This window comes from Pediculus humanus, genomic scaffold, assembly GCF_000006295.1.
Source record: "Pediculus humanus corporis 1103172107420 genomic scaffold, whole genome shotgun sequence".
NCBI classification, from domain to species: domain Eukaryota; kingdom Metazoa; phylum Arthropoda; class Insecta; order Psocodea; family Pediculidae; genus Pediculus; species Pediculus humanus.
The window spans coordinates 20,458-35,447 of record NW_002987044.1 but is presented as its reverse complement, the minus strand read 5'-3'; the positions used below and the strand labels follow the sequence as shown (position 1 = coordinate 35,447).

The window sequence follows — 14,990 nt, the reverse complement described above, 5'->3', positions numbered from 1 at the left end:
TGAAATTATTATTATTATTATTATTATTATTATTATTATTATTATTATTATTATTATTATTATTATTATTATTATTATTATTATTATTATTATTATCATATTTTAAAATTATTTTTCGAATTCTATAAAAAAATTTAAATTTATTAATCTTTTAAAAAACGAAAAAAAAAAAAATGGTAATAATAATAATAATAATAATAACCCATAAAACTGGGACTCCTTTCTAAAAAAAAAAAAAAAAAAAAAAAAGCATTTTCATAACAGAAATAAAAATAAGATTTTTTTTTTTTTGTTTTGTTTTCAGCACTTAAAATTTTACACGTAAATTTCCCTAAAATAATTACTATGAGTGATTATTTTATTTAAACAAAAAAAAAAAAAAAATTATTTATTAATCGTTCTTTGTTTAAAAAAAAAAGGAAAAGAAAAGAAAAAAAAAAAAAAAAAAGGAAAACTTGTATCGTGAAACAATTATTCAAATATTGGTATCATTTCTTGTGGTAAATAAAAAATTGGCAAGCGTGCGGGTGGCGTGGTGTTGACTCTACCCACACCCCGCGGGTTGTTTTTTTTTGTTTTCATTCATTCTTTCATTATTTTCTGGGAGAAAATTTTGGATTTATGGGTCCGTGAGTGTGAGATCTTAACTCGTATGTTTCTCCATCTGCTTGTTTTCCGAGTGCCGTCGCCGTGTCTTCGTCTGCTTTTCGAAATATCACCATTCTTATATCCGTGTGAAGGTATATTCTTCCCGTTTTACCGCTCACGAATCTCAAGTGTATGAGATACCTGAGATATTTGTGATAATCCTCTTGTTCGAACGGTGTTTCTTTTCCTTTGACGTAACCTGAGGAGGAGGAGGAGGCGGAGGATTTTTGATTTGTAGGTACGTAAAGCGTTCTCTGTCTTAGAAACGTATGAGAATTTGCCGGCATGTCGGTGAGATCGTAGACGACGACAAACATTTTCACGACAGTTCTTAGCGGATTGAACAAAGTCACTTGAATCGTTCCCGAACGCGGAACGTTGTATCCTTTTTTCCCCAAATTTATGTGGCCCTTTAATTAAAAAAAAATTTTTTTTTTTTTTTTAATAAATCCAACTCCTTTTCTTTTCCTCTTTTATACCTAAACTCTTTTAAAACCAACTACTTACCAAATAAGGTGCGGAAACTTTATCGTTATCTCCTAAAGTGTAAAAGAAAACGGTAACGGGAAGGTGCAAATGTCGCGGGCAAAACGTTCCGCTTGCACCTAATTCAGCCGTAAAACCTTGAACGGTCGATACGGGCTCCAACCTGCCATTCAAAACACTTTCTTCGAAGGAACCTGAATTCGATATAAACAGAAAAAAATATTTGAAAACGTCAATCGACTTGTTGTTGTCGTCGTCGTCCTGTTGTTGTCTTGTAACTCACCTAATAATGGCAAAGGTGAAAGACTGAGGTAGTTTATTTGTTTGGAAACAACCGACCAAGCCCCTGGACTCGCGGGACTTTTTAAACTTCCTTCCGATTCATTTTCATCTTCCGAACTGAGAGAATTTGCGGGTTCGAACAAAGCGCTGGAAAAATCATACAAAAAAATTAGCGAATCCTTTTGAAAAATAAAAAAAAAAATCCCTGACCAAGAAAAAAACAAAAACCTTTTAATCGCAGATACGGAATTCAACGAGGAATCGAATGAAAAACTATTATTATTTCTCCTCACTGGAGCTGGAGACGATGTGAGAGGAAGACCGGAACAACGGTGGAAAACAAGTTGAGCAGCCGAATCCAATGAACGTCTGAATTTCAATTTGTCATGGGCAGAAGGTACTGGAATGGTTTTATTATTGGAACTTATATTATTGCATTTATTGCTTTTATCAATTAAATCGATCATTTTCCCCTGGAAAACAAAAGGAAAGTTAAATTTTTGCAAAAAAACGGAAACGATGATGATGATGATGATAATAGTAAAACAAAAACTCACTTCCTGTTTCAAATCCAGTTTCTTACAAATCGATTTCAAACCGGATAAATTCCCTTGAGTAAATTTGGGATAATTCGAATCTTCGTTGGATTTAGAAGAAGAACCGGAAGCGTATAATTCTTTGACCGCGCTCGGTTTCTTCCTGTGAAATCTGAGATCTAAATAATTTTTACAGTCTCTGGAAATGCATCCTCCTCCTCCTCCTCCTCCTCCTACTCCACGTCCCTCCTCCGTCAAACTTTTGTTCAAATGCATTTTATTGCATTTATCACCTTTGGTTTTCATATCAATTTTACTTTTATACGCTAAATAACTTTTAAAAGGATCTTTTAATTTTTTCGTACCGGCAGATGAATCCTTATTCGAATTAATATTATTATTATTATTATTATTGTTGCCGTTACTATTGTTATTATTATTATTATTATTATTACTATTACTACTATTCGTGGGAGCTTTTTCTAAATTTACATCTTCCCGTTTATTTATAAATTTATTTTCTAAACTATTATCACATGAATTTTGACTCGATTTTGATTTCGATTCCATTTTAAACGTTTTGGATGATGATGATGATGATGATGTTGATAATGATGATGATCTTTTTGATGTTCTTATTATAGCCGCGAGAAAAGGATTTAACGTTTCCGAATGATTGTCTGAAAATTCATCATCAGAATCCGTACTGTAATCCGAATATCTATCTCGAGCCATGTCGCAACCTTTTCTAAAAGATTCGAAACTTTCTCTTCGAATCCATTTCGAAGATGGCGACAAAGGTATTTCTTCTTTTTCCTTTCGAGGTGACGAAGTGCTCGGTTTTTTATTATCCACTTGTTCTCCATTTTCTTCTTCCGACTTTATCAAACAATTTAATAAAAAATTTGTAGATTCTTTTTCTTCGGGGATTTGTATCGGATTGTTAAAATTAACGATTGGATTTTGTTTGTTTTCGGGAAATGATTTTTGTAATTTTTCCGGAAAATTTGTAGTGAGCAATGATTTTTCATCCGTATCAATCGCTCCTTCTCCTCCTCCTCCTTCTTCTGCTTCTGCTTCTTCTTCTTCTTCTCCTTCTTCGTTTTCATTTAAAGGTGTGCAAAAATCCGTTGAACAAGTTTCGACTTCTTTAAATTTACCGTGAAGCACTTTTTCGGAATCGGAATTTCCCAATCTCAAATCGTCTACAACTTCCGATGGTTTGACTCTGCTCAACGATCTCCTCCTTTTCGGTTTTTCCACATTTTCACCCGGAGTGGTTAAATCGTTTTCTTCGTCGCAATCCCACTTGCAGTGATGCTTACCGGAAATGGCACACGATATCTGCATCCGATCATCTAAAATATCCATTACGGATTTATTATCGACCGTGTTTACTTTATCTAATGCCGATTCACAGTTGCTGTTGCTGTTGCTGTTGTTGCTACTTTTCATTTTGCTTTTCGTCCGAAAATCACTATTCATTTTAGAATCACTTAAACTATTTAAACCGAATTTTAAATCTAATTGAGGATGATTATTAACGAGTTGCTGTTCGAAATAATTGCTCGTGAACGTGTCGAATTTTTCAAAATTTTCACGATCGGGTTCCATCAATTTCGTAAAATTTCCCAACAATTTTGACGGTTTTGATTTTTTTATATCCGCTTCGGATGTTTCTCCCAGATAACCATTCATTGATTTATCCGAAAACATGGTTCTTTTATTGCTTAAAATATTTGATTCTTCCAACGAGGTCACTTTTTTTATTTCGACGGGCATTCCATCGAGTATTTCTATTTCCGAGTGTTCGTCTAAACTTATCGGAGATGGTGCGCTATATAAATTTATGTGTTTTTTCCGTTTTCTCTCCTGTGCTTCATTCGTTTTTTTTCTAACTCCTTGAAATTTCAATGGTAACGTCGTGTTTAATATTTCCGGTTTGGTTTCCGCGCTCAGGCTCAAGTGTACGGGTTTCGAACTCGAACAATTTTTCTCTTTTGAATGTTCTTCGAGGGAAGATGATTCCAAAGGGGATGAATCCGTGGAAGAATCCGAATGCTGGGGACAACATACGATTGGGATTTTCTCTCTGCGAGGCAACGTTTTTAATGAGATCTGAAAAGGGAAACATGTTTAATCGCCATATTTTTTTTTTTTTTTGGTCGTAAATTTTTAAATTAATTCACACCTTGAGTGACACGTTTTTATTGATGTCTACAATTGGCAAATTGTGACTGATAAAATTGTCATCAGCAATATAAGTGGCATCATCTAAAGACACGACCCTGTATATTATGTGAGCGGGTTTCGTACCGTTTGTGCTCATGTACCATGCTGTTAATTGTGAAAAATGAAGAAGGGATCTTACTGCTTGATAAACACTTGAAACCGTCATCGGAGATAATGGTTCTTGACACCTAAAAATAATTTTCGTTTGAAAAGATTACATTTTTTATATAGAGAGAGAAAAAAAACTTTTTTTTAAATATCTATAATTAAAAACGTGTATCTATTAACAGAAAAAAATAAAAAATGTCATTTTAATGGGTCAAAGTGTTTCAGAGTGTAACTTAATTAGGTAACAACCTAATTTTCTTTAACCGTGTCAATTACGATCGATTAATACTAACAAACTAACACGACGACAACGACGACGATGACTTACTGTTTTGATTCTATCGTTATTATCCATTGTTCTAATGTTGCATCTCGTTTGGATGGTTGAGTGGATACCAATGTCGATTGACTCCTTAATTCTCCGCAAAGACAATCGGGTCCGAGTGAAACTTCTACGGCTATGGATGGCGACGTGCAATGAAGGTATTGCAAATGTTGCCTAAGATTATTGTAACGAATGCAAAGAATGTTGTTTTCTGTACATTTATGCGTGTCCTTCGAATATAGTTTTATGTGATTTGGACAGTGGGGTCCTTCATTGTACGGTTTTATCAATTTTGTGGCAGTTTCGCTGAAAAAAAAAAAGGACAACGGACAAAGAATTACGATGATGCGATGTAATCGATGTACGATTTGTACAACTTTTAAGACAAACTTAAAACATTCAAATCGTTGCGTAATGTGCGTAATGCGTAAAAATTTAACCATTACGCAATTTCAATTTTTTTAAAAATTTAATTGTAAACGTTTAAAATTGAAAAAAAATGGCAATAAGAGAGAGAGAGAGAAAGAGAGAAAAAGATATATGAAATACCATGAATTTGAAGAATCGTATGTCACTTTGGGAATTCTTCCCTCGATTATAAGTGTGCTCATGCAACAGAGAACCTCATAGGGATCGCTGAGGATTCCATCATTTTCCAATATAGAATGCATTTTTTTTCCCTCTGGAAATAAAACAAAAAAAAAAAAAAAAAAAAAGATAAATTTAAATAAAATGTCTTCTCCTGTTTTGATTGTTTTGTTTTAAAATTTTAACTTGAGTAATTTGTTCGTTTGTTTTAAAAAAATAAATAAATAAATAACAGGCTCGATGAAAAACATAAGCGGAGCAAAGACAAAAACGATTGTGCAAGACAGGAAAATGTCTTAATGACCCGATCGAAGTAATGACCTAGTTGAATTGCCGAAAAAAACTAGGTCTGGTACTCGTTCTCGCAAATTATACAAAGTCTAATTCTAGTCGGAGCGTTTGTCGTGTGTTTTAACGAATAGAATGGGGGGCGGCGGGGGGAATGGGGGGGAGAGAGAGAGGTAGGGCTCCATTCCGCGGAAGGCGATTCTATGTAACCAACCAACTCTACGCCTGGCTCGCTTTCACATATCGTCTTCAGAACCGTGTCAAGGTTACGGTGAAAACATGACTGCTATATAGCATTTGGTAACTCGTCCACCTTGTGCAAAAACCGTCTTTATTCGCCACTTAATATACTCCTTTTTCTTTCTCCTTCTCTCCCTCTCTCTCTTTCTCTTTCTCTGTACTAGTAGTCCTACTTTTAACTTTCATTTTTGAACTTACGAAGCGTTAAAAAAAAAAATTCAAATTAACAAAAATTTAAAAATTTAAAAAAAAAAATTTTCTTTTTGTTGGCTGAGAATTTTTTTTTTTTTTTTTTTTTTTTTGCGAACGTCAAATCAACGTTTTTCCTTTTCTTCTGCTTCTTTCCCTTTTGATATTTTTAAACTTTTCCGGGCGTCGTTTATTTATTTATTTATTTTACGACCCGATTTTAAAATTTTCCGCGTATCCTAATTACAATTTTAACATCGAGGAAGAAGTGAAAGTGAAAAAAAAAAAGATGAAAAAACAAAAAAAAAAATTATCATCATCATCATCATTCGTAACCGAAGAAGTAAAAGTGAAATTCCCCCCCCCTCCTTCCCTCGCTCATTCCCCTCCTCCTACCCCCTTAAATTATTTACAAAAAAAAAAAAAAAGGCATTAATATCATTTTACGAGAAAGTGTTTAAAACCAGAAAAAAAAAAAATTAAATAAAGAAAGTTTTTTCTTTTTTTTTTTTTTAAATTTTAAATTTTCAATCTTTTAAGTAATAATAATAATAATGGGCGTACAATTTTGAGAAATCAAAAAAACAAGGTAAACCTGGAACGAACGATGATTAAAAAAATAATAATAAAAAAATAAAAAAAATAAAATCCAAAATCTGACGAGCAATTACGACTTATCGTGATCAAAAGTGAAAATATAAGTAATAATAATAATAATAATAATAAAACCTCAACTATCACTTTTTTTAGGCATGATATGAGAGAAAAAAAACAACAACAAGAAACGAGTCAAAAAATTATTATTATTATTAAAACGGTACACACACACACACACACACACACACACACACACACACACACACACACACACACACACACACACACACTACCATTAACCATTAATAAATTTTAATTATCAACATGAGGTGAAGAAAAAAAAAAAAAAATGAAGGGAATCAGGTTGATATCAAAAAATCTTTTCGACACAACCATACCAAGAAGGTTTTTAGAAAGTTTCGATATCATCATCACTAAAAAGCAGAAGTTTTTTTTTCTAAAAGGAAAACCGTACGAAAATATTAAATTAAAAAAACATTCTAAACCGTAATTACGACGCAAATTTTTTTTTTTTTAATGCAAGTAAGACACGTTTTTGAAAAATTTATTTGCTCGTTATTACCAGGTACATATAACCACCAAATGACTTAGAAATTACATTCGAAAATAATTTTTTTTTTTGGGGAGGGGGAGGGCGGGCGGGGAAATCCCATGATAACTCTCGACGATCCTTTCTTTCTTCTCTATGCGTTTTTCACAAACTTTTATTCTCACGGATTCCCATGGGAAAGAGGAGGGGAGGGAAAAAAAATAAAGCTTAAAGTAAAAGTAATGAGAACAAACCCTTTTCTTTTCCCTCCCTTCCTCTCTCTCCCTCCCCCTCCCTCCCCCTCTCTCTTTCTTTCTTCGTTTTTTCTCCCCTGGCATTAAATTAAATCTCCTGAAATTTCCATCGAAATTTTAAATAAATAATTTTAATTACATTTTAAAACCCGTTTGCCAAAAAAAAAATAAAACGTTACGTATACATTTATATAATTTAATTTAAAATCCCACGGGAACACATCCGACAGGAAGAATTGCGTCGTATCGAAAATTTAAAAAAACTGCATAAGAATTTTTTCTTGCCAAAATTTTATAAAAATAATCACACGATGAAACCGCAACCAAAAAAAAAAAACCGGAAATTTTTTTTCTCTCTCTTTTCGCGTTTTCCCCTTCCCTCCTCTCCCCGTCTCCCTTTCTTATTTGTAGTCATATGACTTTTTAAAAATTATAAAACCGTAAAATGTTTTCCTGCAACATAAAAAATAGAAAAACATTCGAATCTAATTCATTCATTTTTTAATTTTTCCCTTAAATTTCACTTTTTTTTTTTTTTAATTAAAAAAATGAAAGAAATCGACAAAATGGCGGAATTCATTATTAGGGAAAATGAAAATTAAATTTTATTTTTTTCGTGCGTTTCATCATAGTAAAACTAATACTTATAACGTAAATACTTTATAATAAACAAACATATTGTTAGGCAATTATAATAATATTAATCATTATTATTTAACAACGAAAATAATTACAATAATAATAATAATAATAATACATCGCATTACAAAGCAATAAATATATATACATATGTAATAAACATTAACTTCTACACTTTCTAATTACGTAATCGATTTTATTTCCGTTACGCATCTCCATTTTTTTTTTTCGGCTTTGGAAATAAATATATAAAATAATTTTAACTTTAATTATGAAAAAATTAATAAAATCACGTGTTATGTTTGTTTTAAATTGTTTCTTTTTTTTTTTAAGGACAAAGGATTTTCCTCAAAAGGTATGTATGTGTTTTTTTTAATTATTATTATTAATAAAATCATGGCACGAGCTTGCAGACGAGCCTGCTGCCAGTTTTGTGAACTCTAACTAACTTTAAATAAATTTTTATTTTCTTAAAGGTCGGTGAACTACAAATCGGCGCACGGTGCACATGAACGAGAAATAAAAACAGCAATTAGAGTCACAGGGTATGTATAAATATATATAAACACCTCTCTAGTTCTCATCACGCCCTTGAAAAAAAAAAAAAAAAATTTCTTTTCTTTATAATTAGCCCCAATCCGCCATTAACGGAAATAAATTAAAACAAATAAAAAAAAATTTTCGTATATATTTGTGTTCAAAACGATTTGACAAATCGGAACGACCCGGCCCGGTCGTCCTTCGCCCTGTTAATACGTTACATTTCCTTTATTTGTTTTTTGAAAAGGTCATTCGTTTTGGACGTTACCCATGTTGTCTCAAAGGGCAACAACCCTCGCCGAATTTGCCTTCGAACCCGGGGAAATTTTTTTGCCAAAAAAAAAAAAACAACAAAAAGGAAAAAAGCATTGATCTAGTCAAAGCAAAACGGTTTATTTAAAAAAAAAAAGCACGTGTTTGTTAAACCAGTTATATGGGTGAACGACCTGACCGTTGGGAGCCAGACCTTGGAATCATGTGTTTGACTCCAATATAATTCTTTTGTGTATATATATGTGTTCCTCTCCTTCTCTCTCTCTCTCTCTCTCTGTTAAGGAATATCACAAGATTCAAACCCTTCAAATTTTTCAAACACCCCCTATCCCCAATTAATTCCATCCTCGCTCGCATCCTATAAAACAAACCCCCCCACCCCCCACATAATAGCTTTAATAAGTAACTTTTCAAGGCAATGAATAAAGTAAAATACGTTTAAATTTTTTTTTTTTTTCTCAATAAATTCCGCAAAAATTGAGCACAAACAAAGTTAACTATATTTAAAAATAAGAACACATTCACCATTTACTTACGGTACATAACAAACAACAACTTTTATAACAAAACGAATACAATCCATTCAAAATAATAATAATAATAATAATATGTATATATAGATCGGTTAAATATGGCTCCGAATAAAAAAAAAAAAAAAACCACGTTTAAATCTATTAATAACTAATTTATTTACGGCAATTGCTCTTTCTTTGAAGTTATTATTGTAATAAAGTTATATTCATTTGATACGAACGGTATATTTATCAAGTATACGAATTTAAACTAGAAAAAAAAATTTAAATTTCTACTACGATTCCGTAGAGAAAAATCAAACAGAACCAAAAATTATTAAATCGATTTATCAATAATGAGTAAAATAATTTTAAAATAATATATAATGTAAGCTTTCAATTGCAGGGTGGGTCAAAGATCATGAGCAATTTGATTAACATCAAGGTTGACATTAAAATTTCAAAATAGAAAAGCAACTGAATTATCGAAATCCCGGAAATTCGTTTTCGAAAAGGACAGGAATTTTACCTTGGGGTCGCCATATTCGAATTTTTGTTATTGCAAATCATATAAGTGTGATCGTCCAAATAAAAGTCCACGAGTAGTATGAGGTCAAAGACCGTCCGAAAATAATATTTACCCAATTTAGAGGAAATATAAATCCCGCAACAACAACAACAACAACAACAACAACAACATCGACAACGACAACAACAACAACAACACCTTTTGGCAATTTAATAATTATGATTAAAATCGAGCCAATAACTGCAACGCATTCGTTTTGAAACAAAGAACGAAAAAAAAAAAATTAAATTAAATTAAACTTTTCTTCCTTCTCTCTCTCTCTCTCTCATTCTCTTTTTCTCTCGTACGAAAATAAAATAAAAGAAAGAAAGAAAGAAAGAAAGAATATCTATTTTAAAACTTTAACCCATTTTTAACAAATGGCATTTCCTTAAAAACAACATTTTCGAGAACACATTATTTTTCCTTTTTTCTTTTTTTTTTTTTTTTATCGATCAAACCTTAATAATAAAATTTTAACAAGTGAAAAAAGGGCTTAAATTCAAATATTATATATATATTTTCCAATGATTTTTAGAAAAAAAGGATTTAAAAGAAGAAAAAGAAAAAGAAGACGGAGTAGAAAATAAAAAGCTTTAGGCTACGTGGCTTGCCTACCCCCCCTCTCTCTCTTTTCCTCTTTTAAAAGCTCGTAAAAATATACATTACGATGATGTTGATGTTGATGATGATGAGGAAAAAAAAAAATTGCACGTTGCTCAAACACTCAAATTTTTTCTCCTTTTCTTTACGATATAGGAAAATCATTATTATTTTCCTCCTTCTCCTTTTTTACTGGCAAACTTTTGAGTTATTTTTGGTGAGTTGGTGTAAATAAACGATTGCGTCAAAGATCTCTCTTCTCATTCGTTTAAAATCAATATAGAATAAATAATCTTTTAAAGGTTTTTTATTTTTTTTAAAGAGATCATTCTAACTGCGTAATTCGTCAATCAACGCCTCTCATTATTTAAAAATCATCGATTCTATTACGCCTAACTACTAAACGACATTATTTTCCCTTCCTTCCTTTGCCTACATTTTATTTTGAATAATAATAATTCCTGCTTCGCCATAAAAAAATTTATTTATTTTTATATGTAAAAAATATTCCAAACGCATCCAACGAAACCTTTTCCCCTTCTTTTATTATCATTATTCTTCTCTTGATCGTATTTATTCGCAAATCAGGTACGAGGGGCGAGTCATAAAAAAAAACAATAAACCAAAGATTTTCGAGACATTTACAATAACAACAACAACAAACACAAAAGCGAAAACACGAAGCGAAAGGAAAATATTATTATTATTATTATTTTTTTTTTGTAAAAAAACAAGTTTGCGAAAATGAATTATAATTAACGTAAGGTAGGTCACCGATCGCGAACAAACAACAAACAACAACAAAATCAATGTTTTTTTTATTATTATTATCGAAAGAATATCGATTTGAAAAAACCGACAACTATTATTACCATCACTACCATCACCATCACCGCCATTCTTTTTTATCATTCGTATTTTTTTTATTATTATTTAATTAACACTTTTTTTATTTAAAATAAACGAAAAGGCGGACATTTTGTTTCTTTTGGGTGCTTAAAAAAAAAACTTCACGTTTAAAATGATTGTTTCATGTTTTATCATCGAATCTAAATTCGTCGTTTTAAAAATCTCAAACAATTTTCTCGTATAAACGAAATTATTAACCAACAAATAGATAGATAGATAGAGAAATACAACCGTAGACACGTAGACACGTTATTATTATTATTATTATCATTAAGAAATCGATAATTTCGGAAACAATAAGAACTCGGGGACAATAATAACAATAACAAAAAAGGTGTTAGATAAAACATTTCAAAATAAATAAATAAAACAAATTATGAGTTTTACTAGTTTTTTTTTTTTTTTTTTTCGTAATCAAATAGCAAAATTCGTGACGATAGCAAAATGATACTACTCGAAACTCACAAAACATTTTTCAAATCTACACTATCACAACCAATCAATCATTCATTCATTTTCCAAAATTTTCCTTTTTTTTACCGGACGAAAAAAACTGGGTCAACTCCGTAAAAGGGCGAATCGAATTTTTTTAAAAAAAAAAATTTTATTTTATTGCGGTGATGATAACCTTGTGCTAAAAAGAAAAACTTTTTCTTTTGCACATTTTTTTTGCAAACTTTATATTAAAAAAAAAAAAAGTAAAATTATTATTATTATTATTATTATTTAATAACGCAGGGTCGCAACACGTAAAAAAAAAAAAAAAAAAAGTTGCTTAATTTCACGTGTGTGTAAAAAAAACGTTTTTTTTTGCATTTTTCTAATCGAAACGAGAAAGTTGAAAAACTTTTTCTTTTTTTAAACGAACGACGACAACAACAACAACCTGAAATTTCCACATTCTGAACATTTCACCTCCCCCCTTCCCCCATTCTCCCGTTTTACAAAAACATTACCCGAGGGTAAAAAATTTCCTTAAATATTATTAAAACTTACGAGATTATTATAATTATTTTGCAAATTTATTGAAAAAAATATTCAAAAAATTTTAAATAAATATTATTGCAAAACATTTTGGCAACGTCCATTTTTTTTCAAAGAGAGAGGGGGGGGGAGAGAGAGAGAGAGAAAATAATTTTTTTTTTAAATTTAGATTTAATATAATTTTTATCTTTCGAGTGCCCTCGGAATATTATTTTAAAAAAAAAAACAAATTCTTTATAATTTTTTATCGATCGATCGATCGATTATTAATTTATAAACCGATTTAAAATTATTGACCGCTGTGATAGCAACAATTGAACTGACTACCTGTTACCAACTTAACAAATAATAATAATAATAATAATAATAATAATAATAATACGACAAAAGGTTGAATTAGCATAAAAAAAAACCACGACGAAACCTACTTTTACACACATACTAAAGAGAAATTTTTCTTTTTTTTTCTATTTTTTTTTTTTTTGCTTGAACGGAATCGATTTTTTCACACGCAAAAACCCAAAACAATACGAAAAACTTTTCCACAAGGTATAAAATAATCATCATCATCATACCTGAAAATTATTATTATTATTATATAGGAAAAAAATTCCACCGGGTATTACCATCGATAAAAAAAAAAAAACACCCGTTTAATCCAATTTAAATTTTACTAAATGTTATTATTATTATCACTATTATTATTATTTCATTTCGATTCTTTCTCGCAAAATGACATTCAAGGTGACACGAACGTAATTAAAAAAAAAAAAAAACTCGATAATAATAATAATAATAATGGCAAACTTTATTACGACGACAACGACAACCGATCAATAATCATCGATTTTAATTTGTACGGGTAAAAAAAAAAAAAAAAAATCTTATCGATGCATCGAATTTGATATTTTTTTTTTTTTTTTTAAATTTTCAAATAATTAACAAATCAAACATCATCATCATCATCATCATTATTATTATTATCAAACAAATTTTCCTGCAGTTGACGTTTGTCCATTAGTGATAAAAAGCTCGCAATTTCACTTCGACGAAAACCCTTCGGGGTAAATAAATTTAAAAAAAAAAATTAACCCAAGGAAACCATCGTATAACGACCACAATAATAATAATAATAATAAAGAGCGTAGGTTTCGATTAATGATAATAATAATAATACTTATATCAAAGTAAATTTTATTTTAAATGAAAAATCAATTCGTTTGACCGTGACTCGTATTAAAAATAAAGATCATACACATATAGGACGTTATCATTATGTATAGATGTCACATATTACGATGATGATGATGATGTTTGTTTTAACAAATGTCATTTGCACAATTATATTCATTATTTATCATTATCATTATCATCGTCATCAATATTATTATTATAAATAAATAATTTCTCTTTATTGCGGATTTCTATATTTATTTATTCGTTTTCGTTTTTGTTTTGATTCCATTTGCGATTTTTTTTTTTTTAAATCAAAACAGTTTTAAAATCGTAATTAACAAAAAAATAAATAAATAAATAAACGTGATTTTTTAACGATAGCAAAAAAAAAATAAAACGAGTGAAATTTTTTTTTTTTTTATTACGACGAGCAAAAAGAGAGACGCGGTTGTCCACGTCCATTTAAATTTTACACGTGTTTAAAAATGGACGAAACCAAAAATTTATTTAAGGTTTAAATTAAACCGGAAACGATTCGAAACTATTTTATTTATTATTATTATTATTATCATTATTATTTTTTCATAAAATAAAAATTGCACGAACTCTGATAAACGAAAACCACCCACTTGTGTTTTAAGTAGGAAAAAAAAAAAAAATTGTCTTCTCCTCCTTTTAAAAAAAAAAAAAAAAATATCAAATTCAGTTAAAATCAAGGCAAACGTGAACGAGAGCAAATTTTTCTTATAAAAGTCAACAAAAAAAAAATATATATATATATTTATACACGACACGTACATTTTTATAATTTTTTTTTTGTTTGTTTGACTTTTAAAGTTTTTCTGTAAAAAACAACAAATATCAAATATCGTCATTTACTTTTACATCAACCGACAAAATCAATAAATTTTCTATTTTTATTATTATTATTATTATTAATATCACGGTTTACGACAATGATAATTTTTTTTTTATTTTTACCACCGAGTAACTCGTTTGTTCGCGTTTTTTTTTTTTTTTTAAATTAACAACAACAATAACAAATTCACCCACATTCTCTCCTCGCATTTGACACTCCTCTATGGAAAAAATTAATAATTTTCCCATCAATTTTTTTTTTTTTGCTATTGTTAAGGGAAAACATTATCACTTAATATCATTTTCACATTTAAAAATTCATCAATCCTGAACCTTTGCACCTTTTTTTTTTTTTTTTTCCTTGTAAGGACGCGAAACAACGTTTTACATAATTAGGACTTCGTCACGTATACGTAACTTTAAATAAATTCAATATTATTCGCGTTATTGAAATATTCATTTTCACCGTTTCATTATCATCATCATCATCATCGTCGTCGTCGTTTTAATAAATAATATTATTTACAATTCAAATAATAATAATGTTTTCGGTATATTGAATTTTAGATATGGTTTAATGTCACAATTAATATTTTTTTAAAATG

General features: G+C 29.8%; 1 protein-coding gene across 1 annotated transcript; it reads right to left on the bottom strand.

Annotated features, from left to right (window-relative positions):
* Nucleotides 1–593: 593 nt before the first annotated feature.
* Phum_PHUM067960 (uncharacterized protein) lies at nucleotides 594–5,288 on the bottom strand (the record flags this gene model as incomplete). Its single annotated transcript, XM_002423527.1, has 8 exons — nucleotides 594–1,058; nucleotides 1,156–1,328; nucleotides 1,418–1,563; nucleotides 1,645–1,889; nucleotides 1,974–4,070; nucleotides 4,144–4,372; nucleotides 4,621–4,923; nucleotides 5,167–5,288. 8 exons carry the CDS (start codon nucleotides 5,286–5,288, stop codon nucleotides 594–596), a joined length of 3,780 nt encoding a protein of 1,259 aa, XP_002423572.1.
* Between the last annotated feature and the right edge of the window lie 9,702 nt (nucleotides 5,289–14,990).